Genomic DNA, 27,631 nt, shown 5'->3' with positions numbered 1-27,631 from the left:
TAATCCCCCCTCCACCATACTTTACACTTGGCACAATGCCGTCAGGCAAGTCCCGTTCTCCTGGCAACCGCCAAACCCAGACAGAGAAGCGTGATTGGTCACTCCAGAGAACACATCCCCACTGCTCTAGAGTCCAGTGGCGGCGTGCTTTACCCCACTGCATCCCACGCTTTGCATTGCACTTGGTGATGTAAGGCTTTGAATATACTAAATATTTGTAATTATTTTGTATTTGTAATATTTAGTAGTGAGGAAATTGCACAGGTGGCAACCGATCACAGTACCACGCTTGAGTTCACTGAGCTCCTGAGAGCGACCCATTCTCTCACTAATGTTTGTAGAAGCGTCTTCAAGCCTAGTGCTTGATTTTATACACCTGTGGCCATGGAAGTGTTTGAACACCTAAATTCAATGATTTGGAGACGGTCACAATCCTTTTGGCACTACAGTGTATGTAACAAAGAAATTGTAAAATAAAGTGTTACCATAGAATGTCTAAAGTGGACAATCGAAATAAAGTGTAACCGCTCTCACATTAATTCTGCATTCATGTCCGTGGATTTACATGTAAGAAAGAAAAAAAGCTCTCAGATGTAGGATGCCAAAAATGTATTTACATTTATTAATTTAGCAATGCTTTTATCCAAAGCGACTTCCAAATGAGAATAACACACGCTTTTGAATTCTGATTTGTTTATCCTGTACTCTGCGTCTAATTTTCCACTGAATCGTCTTACGGTGCAGTTCAAAAGCTCTGAGACCGTTCTCTCATAAATCACGTTAGATGTTTGTTTGGAAATGCTTTCGAATCAAATCCTTCCGTAAGTTGTCGCAGCGCCACATACTTTGTCTTAAAAACGTACTAGAAGCAGAAACAGTGATGTTTATTTACACTGAGTGCGACAATAGAAAGGTGTAAATTCTTAATTTCGCTTTAATGGAGAACATATTCATTCCTGGAAGTTTTCGTGATGGCGCAACTTACCCATCGCTCATGCCTTATTTGCTATAGTACATCTCCAAAACGCTAAAGCCCATTTCTCAGTTGATGAATTGTAAAAACATGCTGATAATCTGCCAAACAGTTAGCTTTTCTAAGGGGCTCAACATTGCAATAAACAACCCAGAGTGGTGCACATTCACACAATAAACAGTTTATAGTTTCTGGCAGCATGTGACTGAGAACCTTTGGGCAATTACTCTTTGAACTACACGAGACCTTTTTTAATCAGCCGCACCATCTGTCACCTGTGCAACCAGGCCTGTGTGTGATACAATTGTTGGCATGAGTTCATGAAATGTAGCTAACTGTTGTTTTAGTGGTGCTCTGCAGGCTCTCCATGCTTTGTTTATACTCTAAATGTGAAGGTTAAGCACAGATGGTCTTGCATGCGGTGGGTAGACATGCTCCATGGACTTGATGGACTTTCATGCAAAGATCATTGTTTTTGTAGTGGGTTTAATGCTTCAAATGTGTCATTTTGATATTCTCAAGGCATGCATATAAGATATGATACTGCTTGAATGGATGTTAGATGTTGGAGAGACAATGCATTGCACCAAATAACAAAATCAAACATTTATTTTAAAGGAAGATTTCTCCACAATTTTTACCTATTTTATCCTATTTATAATTAAATATAGACTACTGGCACTATTTTATGTTTTAAGTCTCTTCTGCTCACCAAGGCTGCATTTATTTGATCAAAAGTATAGTGTGCTGTCGCCACATTCAAAACCATAGAAAGCAACCACAATAATGCCACCGGAGCTACTTCATTAATATTAGTAATACTAATTTAATCCGGATCAAGCTCAATTGGATTGATTGACATGTCAGCCAGTCCAATTGAGCCATCAATCCAATTACTACAAGAGGCCCCAAAGAGACCCTGGCGGTTTGAGAAGGTTTCTTCACATAAGAGCAGAAGTGATTTTTCAAGCAAGTGATTTTATTTGGTGCTTTTTGTGCATTCACACGTTTGAAGCAAATTCATGTCTGACAACCGAGTTGAAAAATCTGAACTATGCTTGCGCCGCGTTAACCAATCCGGAGCCTGCTTTCTGCTGTCACGTGGTGAAGTGACGTGATAAACAGGGGGCAGGCCCGCCCGGAGTCACTCATTCAAAACAGGACTTGTTTAAGGACTTAGCACTTAATCTGGACTGAAGGAACTTGGCGTATTATTGCATTATTATTGTATGACAATGATGAAAATTTATGTTACCGTTCTTTCATGCATTAAAAAAATAAAATAAAAAAAGTCACTCATTCAACATGGAGGAACGACTGCTATTGGCAGTGAGCAGTCATACGGAGCTATATGAACGCGGGACAGGCGGAAGTACTGCTGAAAGTGGCCGGCATCCAGGCGCAGGTCCTGGAGCGACTCGAACGCGCGTCTTTCTCTTCAAATGTTCGCTTTATACAAGTGGATTCAAAATGTTCAAGAGTTCAACTAGATGCGATAGAAGCGCATTTGGCGCAGCATGCTTGATACAATCTTTATTTGAAGTGTCAAGTTACACTGTAAAAAGCGAACAGTTGGATCAACTGAAAAAAATGACTTTATTCTAAAAAGGAATAATTTCCAATATTTCTGGCTTTAATTTCAAACCCATTTTGGGTTCATTTTAATCCAGCAATGTAGTAATTTTACATCAAAATCTAGGGTAAAAACAACCCATCATGCTGAGTCAAAACAACCCAGCACTGGGTACGTCCATTTTTGACTCAGTGCTGGGTTGCCAAAATAACCCAATTTCGGTTGATTTTAACCCAGCAGTTTTTAGAGTGTGAAAAAATGACCTTTTTTCAACTTAAGTTATTACTTTTAATCAACTTAATTTCACTAGGTCAATCACACTTATATTATTTAAATTCTTTAAATCCTACACTCTAAAAAATGCTGGGTTAAAAATAACCCAAGTTGGGTTGAAAATGGACTAACCCAGCAACTGGGTTGTTTTAACCCAGCAATTGGGTTGTTTTAAGCAAACATTTAACCCAACCGCTGGGTTAAAACAACCCAATTGCTGGGTTAGTCCATTTTCAACCCAACTTGGGTTATTTTTAACCCAGCATTTTTTAGAGTGTATTATTGACTAGCCTGGTCCTACCAGACTCTCATACATTTAATTTGTTCAGAGAGTCTGGCCACTCTCCATTGACAAGCGTTTACTTCCTTGAAGGCGGGAACTCTGTTGAAGTTTTATTGGATCTGCCATAACCAATCGCTAACGTTTGGTCGTGACGTATGTCATCTCAAACTAGAGCACGACATCAACGTCATCGTTCTCAGCCACTCCCTCTGTTCGCTGATTGGACCGGATAAAATTTGACCGGAGAAACCCAGAGAATATATCGCAATCCCAGACGGAGTACTGAAGGAAAATGAAAATTGAGCGGAAGTACGTCGGAGGGCGGAGCCAGGCCAATTATTTACATTAGTCTAACTTAATTTTTAATTATCTGTAAATAAAAACCTCAATTTCAAACATTATTGCTTAAAAAGTACTATTTTTTCATTAATTTATCACAAGACTCAAATTGCTTTGGAAATACGTATATATATATATATATATATATATATATATATATATATATATATATATATATATATATATATATATATATATATATATATATATATATATATATATATATATATATATATATATATATATATATATATATATATATATATATATATATATAATATATAACAGTATTTATTTACCTCATTCCAAAAATGTATAACTTTGAGAAATAATTAGCAAAACAATTTGAACAGTTTCTAATGTAATACTTTCAAAAGGTGATCTGCTCTATTTTGATCATACTGTACACATCTATGGTCATATCTGGACTGTTATCCTATCATTTGAACGATTGTAACACAGAAATAACGATACTGTGTGTTTGTGTTTCATGATAATGGCTCAGCAGCAGCGCTATAACACAGATCTGAATGTCCGCTGTGATCGGACTTGCCAATAGACACAGGTGAATCTTTGTCATTTAGGAACGAATGAGATCACATGGGTGTTTGAATCGAGATCGCGATCGTCTAACGATTAATCGTGCAGCTCTAGTGTGTGTGTATTTGGCATACAAGCATATATTGGAGCACATTAGGTTTTGAATCTGAGTTTTAATGAGTTTCTTGTAAAGTGGAAATGATGGAGTGACCCAGAGCAGACATTCTTGGCATGCCGGGACTGGCCAGACTCAGGCCAGATGGCAATACAGCCTGTGGGCAACAGAAATAGACTGCCATTCTCTGGGGTCTAATGCTTAATCATTACCTTACATGCTCAGAAGCAGAAAGAAAATACTGTTTCCGTCTTAATTCATGTCGACACTCAGCACTGGAGTTGTGCTTGCATGCTCACTGCTGCGATTCAACCTTAGATATCTCTCAGTAGTGTGTGTGTGCGCGTGTGTGTTTTCTGTTCTCCCACCAGGCCAAAAATACAAGTGCAATTGCTTAGTAACAGCACACCTCTCCTCCACAAGCCGGTTTGAGTTATAGTTCATGTCCGTAGCACAAACTTGAATGCTCAAGAACCGAGGTTTGTTCAGATCTCTAGTGTTAGTGATGCTTGATGTGAGCTGTGATAAATATATACTCAGCCGGCTGGATACAAACACATGCATTTTCACTGAGACTGTTGAGTCCAGATTACAACTAAACGTCCCACAATGTACAGATGCCATAAATCCAAAAATATAGCAGCGTTATTTACTTTTCAATAGTTTTATTAATATTTTTAATAATATTAATCCAAAAATATTGCAGTGTTATTTAACTTTGAATAGTTTTATTCATATTTTTAATAATATGAATCTAAAAATATTGCAGTGTTATTTAAGTTTTAATAGTTTTATTAATATATTTAATAATGTTAATCCAAAAATACTGCTGTGTTGTTTTATTTTTTATTTAAGTTTTAATAGTTCTATTAATATTTGTAATAATATTAATCCAAAAATATTGCAGTTTTATTTAAGTTTTAATAGTTTTATTAATATTTGTAATAACATTAATCCAAAATATTGCAGTGTTATTTAAATTGTAATATTTTTATTAATATTTTTAATAATGTTAATCCAAAAATATTGCAGTGTTGTTTTATTTTTCATTTAAGTTTAAATAGTTTTACTAATATTTTTAATAATATTAATCCAAAATATTGCAGTGTTATTTAAATTTTAATAGTTTTATTAATATTTTTATAATATTAATCCAAAATATTACAGTGTTATTTAAGTTTTAATAGTTTTATTAATATTTTGAATAATGTTAATCCAAAAATATTGCAGTGTTGTTGTTTTTTTTATTTAAGTTTTAATAGTTTTATTAATATTTTGAATAATATTAATAATAAAAAAATATTGCAGAGTTATTTAAGTTAATAGTTTTATTAATATTTTCAATAATATTAATCCAAAATATTGCAGTGTTATTTTATTTTGTATTTAAGTTTTAATAGTTTTATTAATATTTTGAATAATATTAATCCAAAAATACTGCAGTGTTATTTAAGTGAATAGTTGTATTAATATTTTGAATAATATTAATAAAAAAATATTGCAGTGTTATTTAAGTAAATAGTTTATTAATATTTTGAATATTAATTAAAAAAATATATTGCAGTGTTATTTTAGGTTTCAATACAGTTTTATTTTTAATTATTTTTAATATTTCCAGCTTTCATGTTTTAGTCATTTTTAATGGGCTTTTGTCATTTTATTATATATTACTAATTATTATTTTATTTATTTAAGTTTTAGTTTGTTTCAGATAGTTTTAGTTTTTTATTTATTTTCAGTTAAGAATTTTAGTGCTTCAACTAGTAATTTATAGTCATTTAAAGTTTTTGAAATATTTATATTGTATATTTTTTCAGCTTTATTTCAATGAACTGAAATGTGTGTAATAGATTTAGTAATGATAATAACCCTGCCTGTTTTTTTTTTCAAGACAATAAATTAATTCACTTAAATATATTAAGAATGTAATGTTTATTCAGTCAAAGAAAAAAAATATATATATAACACATAAATAAAAAGTTACTATTAGTTCATTTATTTGCATGAGAAGGGCCAGACATACTGTCAAAGCCAGGCCTTAATCTTGTCTTGGCTGTACAGACAGAAAAAAGTGTGTTTCTGTCATCCCAACTGCTAGATTACAAACACAGCCATGATTTACAACATACGGGTCACTTTCTCCGAGTCTCACGACGGATCAGCCAGAGCTTTCCCTGCCTACACACATTCATTTCTCAAATCTCCAAACAGTGAGTGTACTTTCTATCCTGAACACACAAACATACACTGGATTTGGGGCAGCCGCTCGTGTCCAGGCCTCGAGGTACAAACGTTTACTCGCAAACGGGAGCCGTTGTCCCATCTGAAGCAGAGTCTGGGAATTAAAACATATGTGGGGAATTTGGCTGGCACTTACAGAGTTGGAAAAAAGATCAGCCTAGACCAAAAGGCCCCGTCCTGACCACAGACCACAACATGAATCTCTGGCCCACATAAACTCCACGAGAGGCCCGTGAGAGGGTGCAGGGGTGAAGTCTTTCTAAGTTTAGGCTCAGTCGAGCTGATAACAAACCTCTGAGATTGTGTTGTGTGTTGTCAAAGTGACCAACTGGAAGTCATTTCTGCTCTTATGTGAAGAAACCTTCTCAAACCGCCAGGGTCTCTTTGGGGCCTCTTGTAGTAATTGGATTGATGGCTCAATTGGACTGGCTGACATGTCAATCAAACCAATTGAGCTTGATCCGGATTAAATTAGTATTACTAATATTAATGAAGCTCCGGTGGCATTATTGTGGTTGCTTTCTATGGTTTTGAATGTGGCGACTGCGCACTATCGCTATAATGTGCACTAATACATATAATATGTAAATAGGATTGTAACGTATCGGGTTAATATAAGGGTCAATGTCATGCCGTGCATCATTTCCTTTTAAATTAATTTGATATATTCATGACATACTGTATATCACATTAGTCTATAAAACCTTATTTAGTGTGAACTTATTTTTAGTACATTTATATAATGCATATTATTTTATGTTTTGTTATCTTAAAACCCCAAAATGTCAGGTGGTGCAAATGTCCGAAACAAATGAACAGACGTTATTTAAAATAATGTCTTAAAGGTCTCATGAACTGCATTGCTTTATTATTTTATGTTTCCTGTGGTGCACTTATAATGTTAGCATGATTTTTACATAAAAATGGTAATAATTTTGAAATAAAAGGATTTTTCCTACCCTGATTTTAACGCTGTTTGAAGGGGCGTGTCTGTCAGACTTCAGTGTAAACGCCCACTGCTGTGATTGGCTGCTGTGAGACTTCAGTGTAAACGCCCACTGCTGTGATTGGCTGCTGTGAGACTTCAGTGTAAACGCCCACTGATGTGATTGGCTGCTGTGAGACTTCAGTGTAAACGCCCACTGCTGTGATTGGCTGCTGTGAGACTTCAGTGTAAACGCCCACTGCTGTGATTGGCTGCTGTAAGACTTCAGTGTAAACGCCCACTGCTGTGATTGGCTGACATCCTTGCATATAAAATAAGTATTATCTCGAAAACGTTTTTACTACTGCAGCTCAAGGTTAACAAATCGTGAAAAGTGTTGATTATGGCATTATACTTAGATCTTGGCATGAAAGGTTGCAGTGATGATCATTGTAGCCGATCACACACACATGTTGAGCTCATGAATGCAGGATCTCGTCATTGTGACTCGATTTCCGCACACTCACGAATGCTTTCATCATAACTAACAGTGCAAACACAATGTAAATAAGAGATTCATTGATTATAGCGATTACAACCATTGTTTCCGTTGTTAAACTAGCAAAAGTTGATTTGACACTTGTCAGGTGATACAACTACAGTATAGACATACAACTATTGTATTGTACCACCTGACATACAAAGTAAAAAAAAATAATTGAAACACTTTAAAATGTTATTTAGCAACTGATCCATGTTTAAACACATTGTTTATGCCTCATGGCTTTGAAAAGATTAAAAAAAAAACACCTTTTTTGAAGATTTATTTGTCAATGACTCATAAACTGAACGCTCAAAATTTTTAATCGGAATTGATTCGTTCTGATTGATGCATGTTTTGATGTCCTCACCACTTTTATTCCCAAAATTCCTCATGAAAGCCGTCTGCTCATCTCTAATAGAGAATGCTATTACGTTTCTATGCGTTGATCGATTTCCACTAAAACACACACACAAATGTCATAGTTTCGAGCCAAAATTTCAGACTTTCTGACCATATTTTCTGGCTATCACCAGACCAAACTCAATTTAAGATTGAACATAACAGAGCGCACGTCAGAAGGTGTGTGCGGTGATCTGAGCCTCATTGGTCTGTCACCTGTCGTCAATGTCAAAATATTTGAGAAAACCAATCAAATCAGAGTAGGCGGGCTTTATGTAGGCTGAGCGCGAATTTTAGCTGCAGGACGCGACGTCAAGTGTGAGATATGTAAGTAGCTAAACTAAACATTTCATATTTGACAGCTGCTACTTCAAGTCAGAAATGTTAAACAAATGACAAAAATTTTAAGGCAAATGAATCAACTTTTGTCTAATTTCGCCATTTTGATTTGAAACAGGCCTATGTAATGTCAATTATAATATAATTAACAAACAAGAAATATTAACAAAGCCGTTTTCTTCAGATTAGGCATAAGATTAATAGTAATGAATGTGCACTCTAAAAAATGCTGGGTTAAAAATAACCCAAGTTGGGTTGAAAATGGACTAACCCAGCAATTGGCCTGTTTTAACCCAGTGATTGGGTTGTTTTAAGCAAACATTTAACCCAACCGCTGGGTTAAAACAACCCAATTGCAACTTGGGTTATTTTTAACCCAGCATTTTTTGTGTGCATATTGTAAATTAATAATTCCATTTATAGCTCTCAGTAAATAAAAAAAGGTTCAGCTTTTTTCAGCCTGTATTGGGCATAAGATTAGTAATGAATGCATTTTGTGAATTAATTTAATACATTTAGTTACCTAGCTTTCCTGTTAGTCTTCAGTAAATTAGCATGTCTACAAAAATGATTCATAAAACATACAAATATTAGTTAAACATATGTTTATGTTCTTCACTGACGAAAATGGAAAAACTTAATCAGCCACTGACATGGTTTTCAAGCTATTGTTATCACATTTTTTGGCGTTCAGAAAATCTTAAAATGCACATATGTAGATCACAGAAATCAAAATTTCCCCCCCGAACCATCCTAACCTCACATTTGGGATCTCAGTGATTATATACCTGCCTGCATTGTATGATTAAGGACTGTACAATATGGTCATGCAGAATAAGGGATTCATATTTGCTTTATAAGTATAAGTAATAATAAACAGCCAATATCCTAATATGCATACAAGCTACTAGTTAACAGTGAGAATTGAACCCTAAACTACAAAAACATTTTTTGCTGAGCCCCCCTAAAAGGAAAATCCTAGAATCGCCCCTGGTCTGGGGAGTCTGCTCTGTATTTTCTACTGCACAAGAGGCGTGATAAACGAGCATAATTCAAATGACTCTGTACGCAATTGGATAGTCCTTCAACCAATCAGACCACAAGAGGCGGGATCAACGGGCAACGACCCATCGCTTCTCTATCCGTCATCGTGTTAAACTCGCCAATAGCGCGCCAGGTGGATAAGCCAGTCTGTGATTGGTTCCCGCAAAAGTGTAACAGAAGCAGTAGAAATTAATTTGCAGGTTTCCAGACTGAGCTGCAGGGCGGAATCAAATCACCGGCAGATCAGGCTGGGTTTACCCAGTCTACATATCTCCATTAACACAGTAACAGCAACTTTTGCACAAGCGAACGCCCCTCACATTAATGTAAAAATCGAGTGTTATCATTGCCAATTTTAGCCAAGCAAGTTTAATTACACAAATGTGTGAACTTCAGTTTTATGACAAACGGGTAAAATGCTCTAGCAGGCTTTTTTCGAACACAGAGGACATATTTTATAATAAGGGGACAAGCAGGGGAGAGCATCCCACAAACCATTCTGATGGATAATGATAAGGAAAACATATCGCTAGAGCCAGAGCAGATATGAGCCGGACTGTGTGTGGATCACAGCTGTTTACTTTGGAAGGTGACAGAGGACGATTTGCAGTGTAATCTCTGCGGAACACAAATCATCCGAAACCCCGGAGCCCCTGAACTGACACATATATGTGCAGACCGCAGCAACAACCAGTAATTAGCTCGTTTTTCACCAGAGGGTCAAAGAGGGAAAACGCATATCTGCTTTAACACTATGCACAAAAATGATTATTCTTGCAAGATTAAATATGTGAATTTCATGCATGGCAGGAAAATATGCTGACAGGTGGCGTTGGTACCGTATCTCAACATAGGCACATATTCAATAAGTGTGATATGAGATGGAATTAAGATCGCATCGATTAAAAACTGCTTTAACGCAAAGGAAATGAGTTTGATGAGACACATCACAATGAGACTATGACATGCTAGGATACAAATAATACACAATACAAATAGTGCAATTTAATATTAGGAATTGTAAAAATGATATTATATTAATTATATGATTGATATGATATATGCTATGATTGATTATATAATATTATATTAAATTAAAAATGATATCAGGGCTTGACATTAACACCCGCCATTTGCGCGTGTATTTCAGCTGTGGTGTGTAACACAGTCACTCACACTAGCCACTTTGGCGGTTGAATTTATTATAGTCTTCTCAAAAGACATCTGTTATAATCACGTTGTGTATTATAACCAATCACACGTGTTTCTGTCGAGTTTATGAATGCGATGTCTAATAATCAGAGGCGTTCAGATTAGCCAGAGTTTTGTTCAGAGCGGCTCTCACTCACTGAAATCTGCACTCAAAACGTGCGATGTACGCAGGAGATTCATTCATCATACAGTGGTTGACTGTTTTTGTTCTATTTCAGCAGCGAAAAGTTACCAATAGTTTCAAACAAACACAGCAGAACCACTGCGCATATGATATGACTGGCATAATGTTGGCTTGATGTGCAATATTCACAAATTTAGGGACCGGTTCTAAAGTTACATACGACATTGGTATACACGTTTCTAACTTCAATAACATTTGAAGAGAATGACTTAGTCATAAAACGGACTTTAAAGTGTTTATCTGTCTAGATTAAGGATCTTTACACACAACCTTTTCAGAGCTAAATTGGCCTATTTGATGACCTGCCATGTTATACATTTCATTTAGACATGATTTGGGTGTGTACAGTGGTCATTTACATATAGCCAACAACAAATTTCCCAACAACAACATTTTGGCCAGTGAAAATGCTGAGTGGCTACACTGTAAAAAAAATTCAGGTCTCCAATTGAATATTTTGTAGTGACTGATCACATCTAAAATTTTCAGTTGGCCAAATTAAATTTCTGTGAATTGATGCAATTTAATGTGATCAGTCACTAGAAAATATTCAATTGGAGACCTGATTTTTTTTTTTTACAGGGTAGTAACTTTGGAAAACCACTATAGCCACAGTGGCTGGTGAGCAAAAAAGTTAATGTCAAGCCCTGACTATAATATATTATATTAAATTATATTAAATCTAATTTATAATTATTTAATTCATTATTTATTAATTATATTATATTAATGATATGATAGATTATATTAATTATATTGTGTTCTATTATTTTAATTATATTACATTAATATATTATTACATAGCAGTGGTCAAAATGTCCAGCCTTGGGTTGACACATTCACCCTTTATTCAAATATTATTACAATTTAGATTTTGTAAGCATATTGCGGATTTGGTAAGGAATCGATTGTTTTATTTGTGATAAATTTTTTGGACATCATTTTTGGTTATTTAATGAATAGAAGGTTCAAAAGAACAGCATTAATTTGAAATATATGTATTTTGTAACAAGGTCCTTTACTGCACTGTAAAGTTAACTTTACTTAATGTCTTAACTTAATTGTAAAAATATAGTAATCTGCACTATTCACATACTATTCCTTGGTTACTCAGAAAAACCAAGTTAAGATTAATTGATTGGTTTGAGCGCCATTCTGTCAACAACAACAAAATCCATCACCATTATGGTGATCAGTGTTCACTTTGGTTGGGCACTTGGACTTACTTACTACCCATTATGCCTCTGGCATGTAGGGCAGCAACTAATATCCTCCCCTCTGGTCGATTCTGGGCTTTTTTCTGGACATCTCCCCATGTCAGGTTCATAGATTTTGTTTCTTTCTCTACTGTGCGACTCCAGGTGATCTTGGGTCATCCTCTCTTTCTTCTACCTTCGGGTGTCCAATGAAGGGCTACTATTGGGATGCTGTCTTGCTTTCTTCTCAAAACATGCCCAATCCAGTTCCAGCGCCTCTTTCTTATGATGCTATCCATGCTGTCTTGTTGACATCTTGTTAATAGATCCTCATTTGATATCTAGCTTGGCCAAAAAATCCGACAGATTCTTCTCAGACTCCTTGTGTGGAAGACTGATAGTTGACGCGTGTCATTTGCTGTCATTCTCCAGCATTCTGTGCCGCACAGTAGGGTAGATAGAACGCAGCTCTCATTGATGCAGCAATGCCACAAGAAATCAGTTATTTGGTTTCAAAGGAAGAGAAGTAATAAATAGGTTGCTTCTAAAAGTTGACCTATAGCTTCTGACTGAATAATTAACTAATGATTTAGTCAGAAATTAGGTCTCCTTTTAAAATTAACCTATGTAATATTTCCCTTTATGTTGTATAATGATCGTTTATAATTTTATTGCTAACACTTACGTCATAAACACCTGTGAAACTTTTAATTGGGTTGATATAATCCATATATTTGGACAATATCTTGCAGTTGATCATGCTTGAGTCACACACAGACTTCAACATTCAAAACACAACAATGGCAGCTATACTAAGTCCAGAGTAAATCTAAAGTAAAAGATCAAGTACTCTCTACAGTTCTTTTTTAGTAACTAGAACTCTTGTGTAAGTGAACTATACTAACAAAGCATTTGTTAGCACAACATACTATTCCTATTTCACACAACATACTATTCCTATTTCACTTTACTTGTTTTTTTAAGGCAATCGGTTTGCGTGCTTTTTTTTAATTAAACCTAACTAATTAGATTTGACATGGTGTCACTTGATTTATTAAATCATATGGCTTGGTCTTTTGAAAATGTTGTTTAAATAAGAAAACGCAATGAAATATGGTGCACATTTGTCTTCTAATGGGAGCTGTTCTGTGTCTTTGTTTCAGTGTTTATGTTGTATAATAATCGTTTATAATTTTATTGCTAACACTTACGTCATAAACACCTGTGAAACTTTTAATTGGGTTGATATAATCCATATATTTGGACAATATCTTGCAGTTGATCATGCTTGAGTCACACACAGACTTCAACATTCAAAACACAACAATGGCAGCTATACTAAGTCCAGAGTAAATCTAAAGTAAAGGATCAAGTACTCTATACAGTTCTTTTTTTAGTAACTAGAACTCTTGTGTAAGTGAACTATACTAACAAAGCATTTGTTAGCACAACATTCTATTCCTATTTCACTTTACTTGTTTTTTTAAGGCAATCGGTTTGCGTGCTTTTTTTTAATTAAACCTAACTAATTAGATTTGACATGGTGTCACTTGATTTATTAAATCATATGGCTTGGTCTTTTGAAAATGTTGTTTAAATAAGAAAACGCAATGAAATATGCTGCACATTTGTCTTCTAATGGGAGCTGTTCTGTGTCTTTGTTTCAGTGTGACGAGTATCAGCAGGGCGTTCTGACCGGTGACCTCTGTGAGGACCTCTGCGTGGCCGGTCGTGTGGAATACAAACGTTGCCTGTATTACGAGAATGGGAAGAAGGTCATGGCCGCCAGCTGGCGCGGGGTCCCTGTTGTTCTCAAGTCAAAGCTGGAGAATTTCTCCTCCTATGAGGCTTTAGCTCTGCTGGAGTACCAGGATGCGGCAGGAGGAATGGGTGGCGAGGAGGAGCTCTCGCCTCTGGACGTCGTCTTCTATGCCACCCTGGAGATCAAGAACTCCCTCGGCCTGGAGACGGGAACTAACTTGACGTTGCCCCGCTTGTGGGGTCAGCGGCTGAAGGAGAGCGAGCGGACGTACTCGCGAGCTGAGCTGGCCTCGCTCTGGGCTCTCCTTCAGCAGGAGGAGTACATCTTCCTCAGGGTCCTGCAGGATTTGACCCACCACGTGGCCAAGATCCTGGGCTCCTGTGGTCACTTCTATGCCGTGGAGTACTTGGCGGCTGGACACGCATGGGACCAACACATATTCTCTCTGGAGGAACTGTCTCTGAGCCCGTCGCCGAGCCCCTGGAACGGACAGGACAAGATGTTCACCGCGAGAGATATGGTGCCCCGAGTGGCTCTGAGCTTTCTGGAGATGGTGGAGCATTTCGAGAATGACTTTTCCCACCGCTTACACCTCTGTGATATTAAACCAGAGAACTTTGCTATCAGGAAGGACCTGACGGTGAGTAAATACTTCATGTATCAGTGAAATCCTCAAATCCCACTTTGAATATTATACACTGTCACTGTTTGGATTTAAATTGGCAAATGCTTCAGAGTCTATGATTGGAGTGATTATGTTTCTAGCATGTTATGTTTGGCAACAGTTCTTCCAACCCTAACTGATGGAGTGTGTAGCTTTTCCATTCTTAAAAAAACATGTTCACATTTTCCAGGATGACACTGTCAAGAATCATCACGTCAAATTGTGAAAAAATGGTTGGGAGGGAGCATGACACACAAATTGGTCCAGACCTTGAAGGGTTAGTTCACCCAAAAGTGTACATTCTGTCATTAATTCCTCACCCTCATGTCGTTCCAAACCTGTGAGATCTTTGTTCATCTTCTGAACACAAATTAAAGGGATAGTTCACCCAAAAATTTAAATTAGCCCATGATGATGACTCTTTATAAATAAACCACAGATTTGAGCTTTAAACAACTACATTCTCACCTGAAAATGTCTTTTAAACTACCTTTTGCGACACAATAATAGTATTTTTTAATTATGCAGGGTTTCTCATCACACAAGCAAGCAGGCTCCTGATTGGTTAACGCAGCACGAATTGACGCCAAGGTTCAAATTTTTCAACTCGGGCGTCAGACGCGAATTCGCTTCAAATGCGTGAATGCACAAAACCACCACTCACGCGTATCGCGCAAGACGCTCAATTCGCATCCCATTCGCATCAGTCGTGCAAACTGGACGCGCAAATGAGGCGGAATCACGTCCATCGCGCCTCAGGACCTCCAGACGCGCGTCAACGCGCCTTTCCATTGAATTAACATTGAAATCACTCGCTCCTGACACTCTATTCGCGTTTGGTGTGAACGCAACATTATAGCTGAACCACTGGATTCACATGGACTATTTTAACGATGTCTTTACTACCTTTCTGGGTCCGCTCCGATTTCATTAAAAATATCTTAATTTGGGTTCTGAAGATGAACGAAGGTCTTTCGGGTTATTAATGACATAATTTATGGGTGAACTAACCCTTTAAAATCATTGAAAGTCTTTTGGATGTGCTGGAGGAGACAGAGTGCTGGACTCTTGCATTGTCAATACAAGAACTTGACCAAAAAATGTATGCACCACTTATGATATTATTTCCATCAAGAGGTGCATCAATGTTTGGTCAAGATCTTGAAAAGCTGATGAAATGAAAAGCTACACACTCCATCAATTAGGGTTAGAAGAACTGTTGCCAAACATATAACATGCTAGAAACATAAAAATCACTGCAATAATGATCCAATCATTGACTCTTAAAGGGTTAGTTCACCCAAAAATGAAAATAATGTAATTTATGCCTCACACCCGTAAGACCTCCGTTCATCTTCAGAACACAAATGAAGATATTTGTGTTGAAATCCGATGGCTCAGTGAGGCCTGCATAGCCAGCAATGACATTTCGTCTCTCAAGATCCATTAATGAACTGAAAACATATTTAAATCAGTTCATGTGAATACAGTGGTTCAATATTAATATTATAAAGCGACGAGAATAGTTTTGGTGCGGCAAAAAAAACTAAATAACGACTTATATAGTGATAACCGATTTCAAAACACTGCTTCATGAAGCTTCGGAGCGGAAAGCGAGTAGATTCAGCGGCTCGGAGCGCCAAAGTCACGTGATTTCAGCAGTTTGACACGCGATCCAAATCCGGATTCGACTTGCTGATTCGTTTCCGCTCCGAAGCTTCATGAAGCAGTGTTTTGAAATCGGTTATCACTATATAAGTCGTTATTTAGTTTTTTTTGGAGCACCAAAACTATTTTCGTCACTTTATAATATTAATATTGAACCATTGTACTCACATGAACTGATTTAAATATGTTTTTAGTACATTAATGGATCTTGAGCTATGCAGGCCTCACTTAGCCATCGAATTTCAACACAAATATCTTCATTTGTGTTCTGAAGATGAACGGAGGACTTACGGGTGTGAAACGGCATGAGGGTGAGGAATAAATGACATTATTTTCATTTTTGGGTGAACTAACCCTTTAAGCATTTGCCTATTTAAATCCAAACCCATGTTTTTGGTGGGGCTGAGCAGTGTATATTAAATACGTACTGATTGACTCTTACTTTGGCATGGCGCACAGCATTCGCGGTTTTAGTGTGGATAGACACATTGGTCACACTTTATATTAGGTGTCTTTTTAGCTACTATGTACTTACATTAAAAGTCATAAGGTACTTATTCGTGTTGATGTTGAATGGCAAAACACTTGTGCTGCTTTTGAGATGGGATGTGGGTAATTACGGAAATGGGATACTGTTGACTCGGCGTCGGGCCGTCGGTGAGAGAGAGAACTCTGATTGGCTGTTCAGCTTAGTGCACTAGAATAAAAGAGAAAGTGATGAACACAAGCAAAAAAGTCAAGAAAAATGCCATCTTGCATGAGCATTAAATGCACAAATATTTTCATAATACCATGAGCCGACTGGAATGAATAAAGTGATCAGCGTGATTGATATTCAAAATGGTAAGCAAGCGCTGCTTCTAGTTTCGCTTTTTTGAATGACGAAAATAGACTCTTGATACCTGGACATTTACTCACACACAGGCGCAGAACGCATGTGCTATTTGACAGTCCCCTTTAGTCCTTTTGGTGTGTTTTAACGCAGCTCTTTTGGCCGAAACGCAGCCGACAAGAGGAGACAGAGTCAGCTTTCATTGCCGCTAGTTCTTTGGCGATGGCTTATTGTGTCTCGGGCTTAAGTTTAGGACAGGTTTAGTGGTATGGGGTAGGTTTAAGTGTGGGTTAAGGGTCAACAGTGTAATTATAGATGCAATTACAGAAATTAATTACAGCTGCAATTTCATATTCAAATAGGAGTACAAATGTAAAAACATGAACACAATAAGTGCATTGTATCAAATGATTAATTTCAATGTTAGTACATAAAAGACGCTTAATATAAAGTGAGGCCGACACATTTCTTGTCACCAACATTACAAGTTAATTTAATCGAAGTATTAGACTGATTAGACTGCTATTAGGTTATTCTGCATATTATAGGCAAGTATTATTATGATCAGGTAAAATTCACGAGCGCATAATCCTTGTCTCGTTGGCAGAACTACAAGAATGATGGTGTTTAATAATGCTTGATTACATTTCATAAAGATTTCCTGCCCGCGCTGCCCAAGACTTGTTAAGGTCCAGATATTCCAAGTATTTAAGCTAATTATGATTATAAATATTGATAATATAAATATTGCCATTCAACAATGATTTCTTCAGACATAAGCTATCTATTTTAGCATATCAGTTAGTATACAAGCAAGACAATTATACAGTGAACTAAAATATTTATTCAGATCTCACGATGAAATGACTGAATAATAGATGATCTATAGATCTGTGCAGCAGATGCTCGACATTACGCACAGCTTATTTGTGTTCCAGCGGAGCCGATTGGTTTAACGGGTTTACTGCCCTATTGTAAACAGCAGCTGACATCATGCAGCATGTGTCGCCATGACAACCGTCAATCAAAGTCAGATCAGCGATACATGCCACTTTTCTAACACACGGCATTACGAAAGTTAGTATGTGTTTAAGATTCGCCTTGCATTGCAACATTTTGGACATATCACTTACTGTCCATTTCTTTTCATGTTCGCTATGTTCATTTCATGCACACATTCTCATTAATATTCTGATTAAACTGGGTGCGGCAACAGAAAAACAGCTTTGTCAAAGCTTGCTGCAGAGGTTATGTATATTTACAGTATACTTCTGTCTATCTATAAAAATCTGGTAGCACTTTATTGTACAGTCATATTCTCTGTGTACATACTACGTACTTATTATAGTACTTATTATAGTAATTGGGTAATAACTATGTACTAAACCGGTCCTACCCCTAAACCTAACCTTAACTCATGTAGTTACCTTATATTACCCAGTACTTTCTTAGGTAAGTACACTGTAAATACACATACTGTAAAATAAAGTGCAACCACATATCTATTTTTAATAAACAGTCTGAGACCACTATTAAAAAATATTCTATTCTGCATTTTTTTGAAATTGCAAATGATTGCAATACAATTTCAATTTATAGTTCAGTTTAAATCTTAATCTTGATTATTCTTAGTTTGGATATTTTATATTAATGTACAAAGGAGTTTGGATGATTAATGTCACAAATTTGTCAGAAAAAGTCTCATATTTGATTAGTGTCCTAAAAATAGTGCAGAATATGAAATATTTGTTTTTGTCATAATGTTTTTTTTTTTAAACAATATATCAAAATCTTGATTCTTCTTAGTTTTAATATTTGACATTTCCAATGTAACATCTGAAATAATACACAAATAAGTTTGGATGATTAATGTTGCAAATATGTCCGAAAAATGTCTCATATTTAATTAGTAATATTTTTTTTGTTATATTGTTGTTGTTGTTGTTTTTTAAGAAACAATATATCAAAATCTTGATTATTCTTAGTTTTAATATTTGACATTTCCAATGTAAGCAAGAACATCTGACATAATATACAAATAAGTTTGGATGATTAACGTCGCAAATGTATCCCAAAAAATGTCTCATATTTAATTAGCGTCCTAAAAATAGTGCAGAATATGAAATATTTGTTTTTGTCATGTTTTTTTTTTTAACAATATATCAAAATCTTGATCATTCTTAGTTTTAATATTTGACATTTCCAATGTAAAATATGAATTTAAAGTTCAGTTTAAATGTTAATCTTGATTATACTTAATATTTGATTATTAATACTTGATATTTCCAATGTAAGCAAGAACATCTGACATAATGCACAAAGAAGTTTGGATAATTAAAGTCGCAAATGTATCCGAAAAAAGGTCTCATATTTAATTAGTAATATTTGTTTTTGTTACATTGTTGTTGTTGTTGTTTTTTTAAGAAACAATATATCAAAATCTTGATCATCTTAGTTTTAATATTTGACATTTCCAATGTAAAATATTAATTTAAAGTTCAGTTTAAATGGTAATCTTGATTATACTTAATATTTGATTATTAATATTTGATATTTCCAATGTAAGCAAGAACATCTGACATAATGTACAAATAAGCTTGGATGATTAATGTCGTAAATCTGTCTGAAAAATGTCCCATATTCAATTTGCGTCCTATTTTTTTGTCACATTGTTAAAAACTTAGTTTAAATTAGATTTTGAATACCAGATTATTGAGGTTTTAAAACTTTAGACCCCACTGTGAATATAAATACTGTATTTCTCATTGTTGTTTTTTACTGGTCAGGTGGTGGCAATAGATGTGGACATGGCTTTTTTCGAGCCCAAAATGAGAGACTTACTTGAGCAGAACTGCACCAGTGACAGTGACTGCAACTTCTTTGACTGCATTTCCAAGTGTGACAGAACTAAGAACAGATGTGGGCCAAACCGCCAAAACAGTAATCTTCAGGTGGGTGAGGTTCCTGTTCTATTGAATACTGCAAGAACATGCATCAATTATTCTATATTTAAACATGTAATAATGCTTTGGGGTTGTGTGGTGAGCAGTTATATGTGCTAGGGTGCTGACCTGTTCTGAAAGAGAAAAGAAAACGACTTTGTTTTTGAAAACTGTCACACAGGAATACCACTAAAATAGCCGGAGGAGACGATCATTCTTCAGCTGTAAACACTGCCAAGAAAAATGCAGGGAATGTTAATAGTTCATGATAACGCTGAAGGGAATCAGATAGCGCCATCATTACGGCTCCAAAACACAATGGGGGTTAACAGCGGCGAGCGAACAAAGGAAGCACCTTTGATTATGAGCACAGATCTTCATCAGCTGCGGGCGACGGCTAAACTCACTTCTGGATTCAAATATTGAGCCTCCGTTCATACCGCAAGCCGACGATTCAGATCTCGCATCATTTTTTGTGAGGTTTTTCACATGACTTTTATAACGGTTTGGTATGAGTAAAACGTCCTACCCTGGCACGGTCACCAGAGACAACACTAGTTTTAAAGGTTCATTTCTGTTTAAAAAAGCATTAAAATGATAAAGTTCAATTATCAATTAAAATAGACACTGTAAATTTGGCCCCTTATTATAAGAAACATTAGTTAAATTGCTAACACTTTACAACAGGTTTCCATTAGTTAACATTAGTTAACGTATTAACTAACATGACCATGAGCATTACTTGTGTTACTGTATTTGTTAACGTTACAGCTGCTCAATGTTTGTTCATGTTACGTCACAGTGCATTAACTAATGTTAACAACTTTAGATTTTAATTCTGTATTAGTAAATGTTGAAATTAACATCAACAAAGATGAATAAATGCGGTAGAGTTACAGTTCATTAAGTGTTAACTACATTAGTTGACAATGAAAAACACATCTATTCGTCTTAGTTGATGTTGTTAACTTCAGCATTTACTAATACAGAATTAAAATCTAGTTGTATCTGTTAATATTAAAAGGACCTGAGCTAACATGAGCTACCAATGAACAATTGTATTTTTATTAACTATCGTTAACAAAGATTTGTAAATACTGTAACAAATGTATTGCTTATATTGTTAGTTAATGTTAGTTAATGCAATAATTAACATTAACTAATGGGATCTTATTGTAAAGTGTTACCGTTAAATTGACATAAAAGTGCAATAATTCAAACATGACTATTTACACTGAAATTACATTATGTGTGTGTGTGTATCCTTGGACCACAAAACCAGTCATACGGTCATAATTTTTTGAAATTGAGATTTATACATCACATGAAAGCGGAATAAAAGCTTTCCATTGATGTATGATTTGATAGGACAATATTTGACTATTTGAAAATCTGGAATCTGATGGAGCAAAAATATCTAAATATTGAGAAAATCGCCTTTAAAGTTGCCCAAATTAAGTCCTAAGAAATGCATATTACTAATAATAATACCTTTTTTATATATTTACGGTAGGAAATTTACAAAATATCTTTATTGAACATGATCTTAATATCCTTATGATTTTTGGCATAAAAGAAAAATGAATAATTTTGACCCATATAATGTATTGTTGGCTATTGCCACAAATATACCCATGAGACGCATGACTGGTTTTGAGTTCCAGGGTCACACATATATATATACCAAACCTATATAAAAATTTCATACTAAGTATACTACAAATCCATGAACATATTTACTGACCTATCGCTTGAGATTTACTGATATAATTATAAATAAACTTTATTTGGAGTACTTCTTTATTGCACATTTCTTAATGTTAAGCATTAGGGAATAGTCAGGAACTCACCGCGCCTTCAAAATAGTCCAAATGAGGAGCGTAGACAAACAAATCCAAATAGAAGAGCATTTCAAAAAGAAAAAATAATTGGATGTGAGATAAAATCAATGCTTTACTGAAAGGAAAAAAGGTAAACGGTTTGGTCACAAGCTTGGCATTGAAAAAGGTCACATGCGACCGAAACGTTTGCCTTTTTTCATTTCAGTAAAGCATTGATTTTATCTCACATCCAATGATTTTTTCTGTGAGTGTGCGGACTCTTTTGAAATGCTCTTTAAAGCAATAAAATGTGTTTAATATCACTATTAGTGAGGATAGTATGATCTCTGTATAATATCAGTTTTTAAATGCAAGATATTTAAAGTATACTCGCAATAGTTTCACTTTAGCACAATCAAACATACTTAAGTGTATCTTCAGTTGGACCTCAGCACTATTTCTGGATAACTAAAGCACATTAAATACTAAATTGGTTTAGTTTAGACTTAAAGTATACAAATTTAAAATAGCAAAAGTACAATTGCAGGGTATTTATATTAAGTACATAATTTGTAAATGTATTTGTTGTTTACTTTGCATAACATAAATGATTATTATCAATGTTGAAAACAGATGTGTATTCATTTTTTTAGGATTCTTTGATGAATAGAAAGTTCAAAAGAACAGCATTTATCTGAAATAGAATGCTTTTGTAACATTACCGTTCAAAAGTTTTGGGTCAATAATAATTATGTTTTTTTGGGGGGGGGGCTTTACGAAATTAATAAATTTATTCAGCAAGGATGCATTATATTGATCAAAAGTGTCAGTATGGACATTTATAATGTTGCAAAAGCTTTATATTTCAGATAAAGGCTGTTCTTTTGAACTTTCTATTCATCAAATGATCCTGAAAAAGAACTGTTTTCAACATTGATAATAATCATAAATGTTTCTTGAGCAGCAAATCATATTTCTGAAGAATCATGTGACTCTGAAGACTGGAGTAATGATGCTGAAAATTCAGCTTTAATCACAGGAATAAATTACATTTAAAAATATAGAAAACAGTTATTTTAAATTGTACAAATATTTCACAATATTACTGTTTGTGCTGTATTTTTGATCAAATAAATGCAGCTTTGGTGAGCAGAGGAGACTTTTGAGCGGTAGTGTATATATATATAAATCACAGATTATATATGGCTCAGATCGGAGATTGATCATCTAAAATTCAGTGATTTTGTTTCGATCCGAGTCAAACATACAACAACAGCACAGGAAGTTACTTGAAATGAGGACAAGCGGACGACAATAAATAGAGTGGAATTAGGTGCAGCTATTTTTCTGAATACCGGCAAATTCTCTATAAGATACTTTGCCACAGTCACGCAACGTCTTTCATCTGTTCATCTGGGCTGGTTCGTACTCAACACCTGCTGTCAGAGCCAACTCCCCGTAAGGAGAACAAGCTAACAGACGAGCTGGCCGCATGAAACCAAGTCCAGCTCCGGGCCGCAGGTGGCTGAGACAGAGCCCATCTCTCCGTTCCCGATCACTTAACGCAACCCTTGGTGACCTCTACCTTCCCATTGTATGGCCTGCCATTCAGAACAATGAGGGCTTTGTAACGTTCAGGCTGTCGGGTCAAGGAGACCATTGCATTTTGCGCTCCGGTCCGCATAGCGAATATGGCTGATGATTGCTCCGGAGACGATGAAATGAGACCGGGATGGCGCTAATGGCTGCGTCCCTCATCCATAGCCGTGGTTTTCCCTTTGGGGTCGATACCTGTCATGCTTCCCTTTCTGTCTCTCTGCAGGTGATCTGTGAGAAGATCTTCCGGCCGTGGTTTTCTCCCACGCTTCTGGGCGCTAAAGCGGGGCTGCCCCTGCAGGTGGCGCTGCAGCAAGCCGTGCAGGAGTGCGCAGACATCGACGACGGGGAGGACGGCGGGCGCAGGCGGGCCGTGAGACAGCAGCTACGGGCTCTACTCGTGGAGCTCGTTCGGGAGGACATGGGAAACCAGGGGGAAGGCCAGGAACACAAGATGGGACGCGTCCATACGGCACTTAATTTCTAAATGAACTCTCGAAAGAGCAAATTCAGTCATGTGCAATTCTGGAGAACGTCTCAGATGACTATTATACGGCCAGTTCACACCGCACCGACAGACGCAGACCAACAGATTATAACAGAGCAGATCGCAGACCCCGACCAATGCCTACTAGGGGTGTAACCATCGATATCCATAATAAAGGCTAGATGTCTTACGGCGGAGTCTCTAACGTCATCACCGGCGGCCATCTTGTCACAGACAGGGCTCTGTGGTACCTGATGATCTGCACGAACACAAAAACTCTTATCTCACTGAAATCTTGACGGATTTACAAATGGTTTGGTTTCTTACAAACGTTATTAGCGTGGCTATAATTATGGATGCTTGAACAAATTATGAATAATTTTACATAAGTATGCAGTGTCATAACTACATCTCTGACGTTTATAACAAACCAAACAGTTTGAAAATCGGTATAAAATTGAGCAAGTTATGGTTATTTTAAAAGTGCAAGCACCCATGAAAACAATGTTGCAAGTGAGCGGGCTGCCTGTGACAAGATGGCCGCCAGGTGCTGACTGTGACAAGATGACCGCCAGGTGCGGACGTCGACCTCCATTGGCCAGCAGCGCAGACGAGACATCTAGCCTTTATTATGGATATCTATGGGTGTAACGGTTCTCCACCCACAGTTCGGCACGCACTTGCACCGCGGTTCATCTCAAATCTGACGACGCATCTATAATATGGTAAATACGTGTGAAAAACACAGTTTGGCTAATGTATGTTTCTGTTGATGCTTACACACTCTGGCTTTCCAAATACATTACAAGAGCCATGATCAAAAAGCGTCGACAAAACATTCACTCTTATGCTGCGTTCACACCAAACGCGAATAGAGCGTCTGGCGCGAGAGATTTCCATGTTAAGTCGATGGAAAGACGCGTTGACGCGCGTCTGGAGGTCCTGCGGCGCGGTAGATGCGCTTCACGGGGCGCGATGGACGTGATTCCACCTCATTCGCGCGTCCAGTTCGCGCGAATGACGCGGATTGACACGATACGCGCATTATGTGCGAATGGTGCTTTTTGTGCATTCACGCGTTTGAAGCGAACTCGCGTCTGACGCCCGAGTTGAAAAATCTGAACTTCGCCATCAATTCGCGCTGCGTTAACCAATCAGGAGCCTGCTTGTGTGATGAGAAACCATGCATAATTAAAAATACTAATATTGTGTCACAAAATGTAGTTTTAAGACTTTTTCAGGTGAGAATGTAGTTGTTTAAAGCTCAAATCTGTGGTTTATTTATAAAGAGAGCGCCTATTTAAAAAAAATAATCTTGTGTTTTTGGAGTTGTGAGCTCCAGGCGATCAGCGGCGCTCAGCGCTCATTAACCCCGGCGAGAGCAGCCTTTCCTCGGCCAGTGCTTCTGCCGTCTGCCGCTGGCTCTGATGTCCTGTAGTGGTTTGTCTTGTGTGGATCTAACGGCCGATCTTTGCTCTCATGAATCTATCATTTGTTGTCTGCCAAATCGTTTTGACTGAGGACAAAGAGAAGTTTCATAACTTTACTTTTTAAGGATATTTAAATATACATGCAGTGAAGATAATGGAGGAGTTGCCTGGACCACATTTGTGTGACTATTAATGTTTAATATATATTTTTAATGAAAATGAAAAGAGGCAGAGTGGTGTTTTATGACATATTTCTCCTGGAGTGCCTTGAACGCGTGTCTATTTCGCTTCAAACGCTCGATTTATATGAATCTTGAATGGATTCAAAATGTTCAAGTGTCAAACTAGGCGCGGTAGACGCGATTTTGACGCTCTATTCGTGTTTGGTGTGAACGCAACATTATATGCGAACGCCGTCTGCTGAAACATGACCCAGTCGTTTACGCCGCCATCACCGGTTGTTGATAGAGACCTGAACAGCACACATTGCTTTCTGTGTTCAAACTAAACTCATTTAAGCCTTGCCAAATCAAACATTCAAGAGCAAGAAGCTAAAGAGAGCTCAAGCACGCTGAGAGAAGATGTGTGTGTGTGTGTACTCATCTGAAGTGAGTGCACGACCCGTCGCAGATAACACACAAATAATGAGTTCTCTTCAAGTATCACACTTGAGCGGACAAATTCACACAAATTTGCCGAGTATCCTAGCAAACATAGTAGGTCTTAAAATGTAAACAGTCAACGTGTTCGTGTGTAGTAATGTACTCTGTGTTTTTAATGTTAATCAAATAACAAATGACAAAGACATCACTCACTGCTCTTGACTGAATAGCTTTTGTAACTTCAATAATGATTCATCTTTATTTAATTTATACAGTGGAGATTATAATATGCAATATTATTTTATATTTGATTACTTTATTCAATTTCTGTACCTGAAAACTACTGTTAGATACCTGAAAAGCACTGTTTATTTGATATGCATCTTTGCTCTATTTGTATGTATTTGTGTTGTTGCTTGTAGTTTGATTATGTGTTCTTATTTTCTTTATTTGTATTTGACAGTTGTCCTAATTTCCATGAACACTGCACAAATTCTGAACAGTTCCGAAACCGTGATAAAAACTGAACCGTTACACCCCTAACGCCTGTCGGTGCCGTGTGAATTGGCCTACAGTCGAGATTACTTTGTTTAGCTGTTTTCCAACAGCCGGATTCATTAGCATTTGCTTACTTCTGTTAAAAGGGACACTGTAGTTCACTCAAAAATGAAAGTGTCATCACTTTCTCACTCTCGTGTCTTTCCAAACCTTCTGTGACACTCAAAAGAAGATATTTAGAGAAATGATTCAACTGTTTGTCCATAAGTCAATGGATACGTTCAGACTGCAGGTAAATGTGGCCCAAATCTGATTTGTTTGCTCACATGCAGAGGTATAAAGAGTACCTGAAAACCATACTTGAGTAAAAGTACCTTACAAATGACAAGTTACAAGTCACCAATTACAATACGACTTGAGTAAATGTCTTAGATAGGGATGTGCGATATGGCGATATATTGAATGGATGAAATAAAAAGTCTATCGTTTCATATTATGCTCTATTGGTTTTTTTCGTGGTGTCGCAAAATGCATACAGCAATACTTTTTCAGCATTTGGATGACTGCAATGTCACACGCCACCGCGAGGATGTAGGCAGAATCGTGAATAACAGCATGGCGAGTGAAGAGGAGACAGAACTGGCTGGTCACTTGAATGTTCGAACTGGCAAGCCTTTAAACATACAATTGACAAAATTTTGTGAGGATGCTGTCTGCGTGTTGATTCTGTGTTTGAGTTCGCCAGTCCGTGTCAAATAGTGCTCGCTGCAGAGCATTTGGAGCTCAAGGGTGGAGCTTAACCTGTTTAATGGGTGGAGAGATAGGGTTATGCGTAGGGTTAGAGGATGCAGCTCCACCCATCATGCCCACAGTGAGTAGCCTCTCGTCCGTGTTGCTTCCATGCCGTTGACTGGACGGGGGCGGAGTCACGTGACCACACGCGCTGTAGTATGTTTTTAAGGGGAAAGTTAGTCTGACGTCGTCATACTCAATTCTAGTCACAATTTGAGTCTGATTCTGCTCCGTTGGGCTGTGATTATGGGGGCGTGTTTCAACCGAACCAGGAAAGACCTCAATTGGATAGACCTACATCCAATTAGAGCAACAGAGCGCCGCATAACATTAGTTGTCAAATGTCAACAGAACTCAA

At 36.8% G+C, this 27,631-nt stretch overlaps 1 protein-coding gene across 1 annotated transcript in view; it reads left to right on the top strand.

Moving 5' to 3' along the window:
* Positions 1–26,975, top strand: part of dipk1c (divergent protein kinase domain 1C) — a 37,876-nt gene extending 10,901 nt beyond the window's left edge. The window contains exons 2-4 of the mRNA XM_079805984.1: positions 13,848–14,582; positions 19,893–20,057; positions 23,691–26,975. Coding sequence (XP_079662110.1) covers positions 13,848–14,582; positions 19,893–20,057; positions 23,691–23,951 — 1,161 coding nt within the window. The 3' untranslated portion in view covers positions 23,952–26,975. The remainder of the gene's footprint in view (positions 1–13,847; positions 14,583–19,892; positions 20,058–23,690) is intronic.
* The last annotated feature ends 656 nt before the right edge of the window (positions 26,976–27,631 follow it).

The sequence above is a fragment of the Gobio gobio genome (assembly GCF_949357685.1).
Source record: "Gobio gobio genome assembly, chromosome: 23".
NCBI classification, from domain to species: domain Eukaryota; kingdom Metazoa; phylum Chordata; class Actinopteri; order Cypriniformes; family Gobionidae; genus Gobio; species Gobio gobio.
This window is presented reverse-complemented; position numbering and strand designations above follow the sequence as displayed.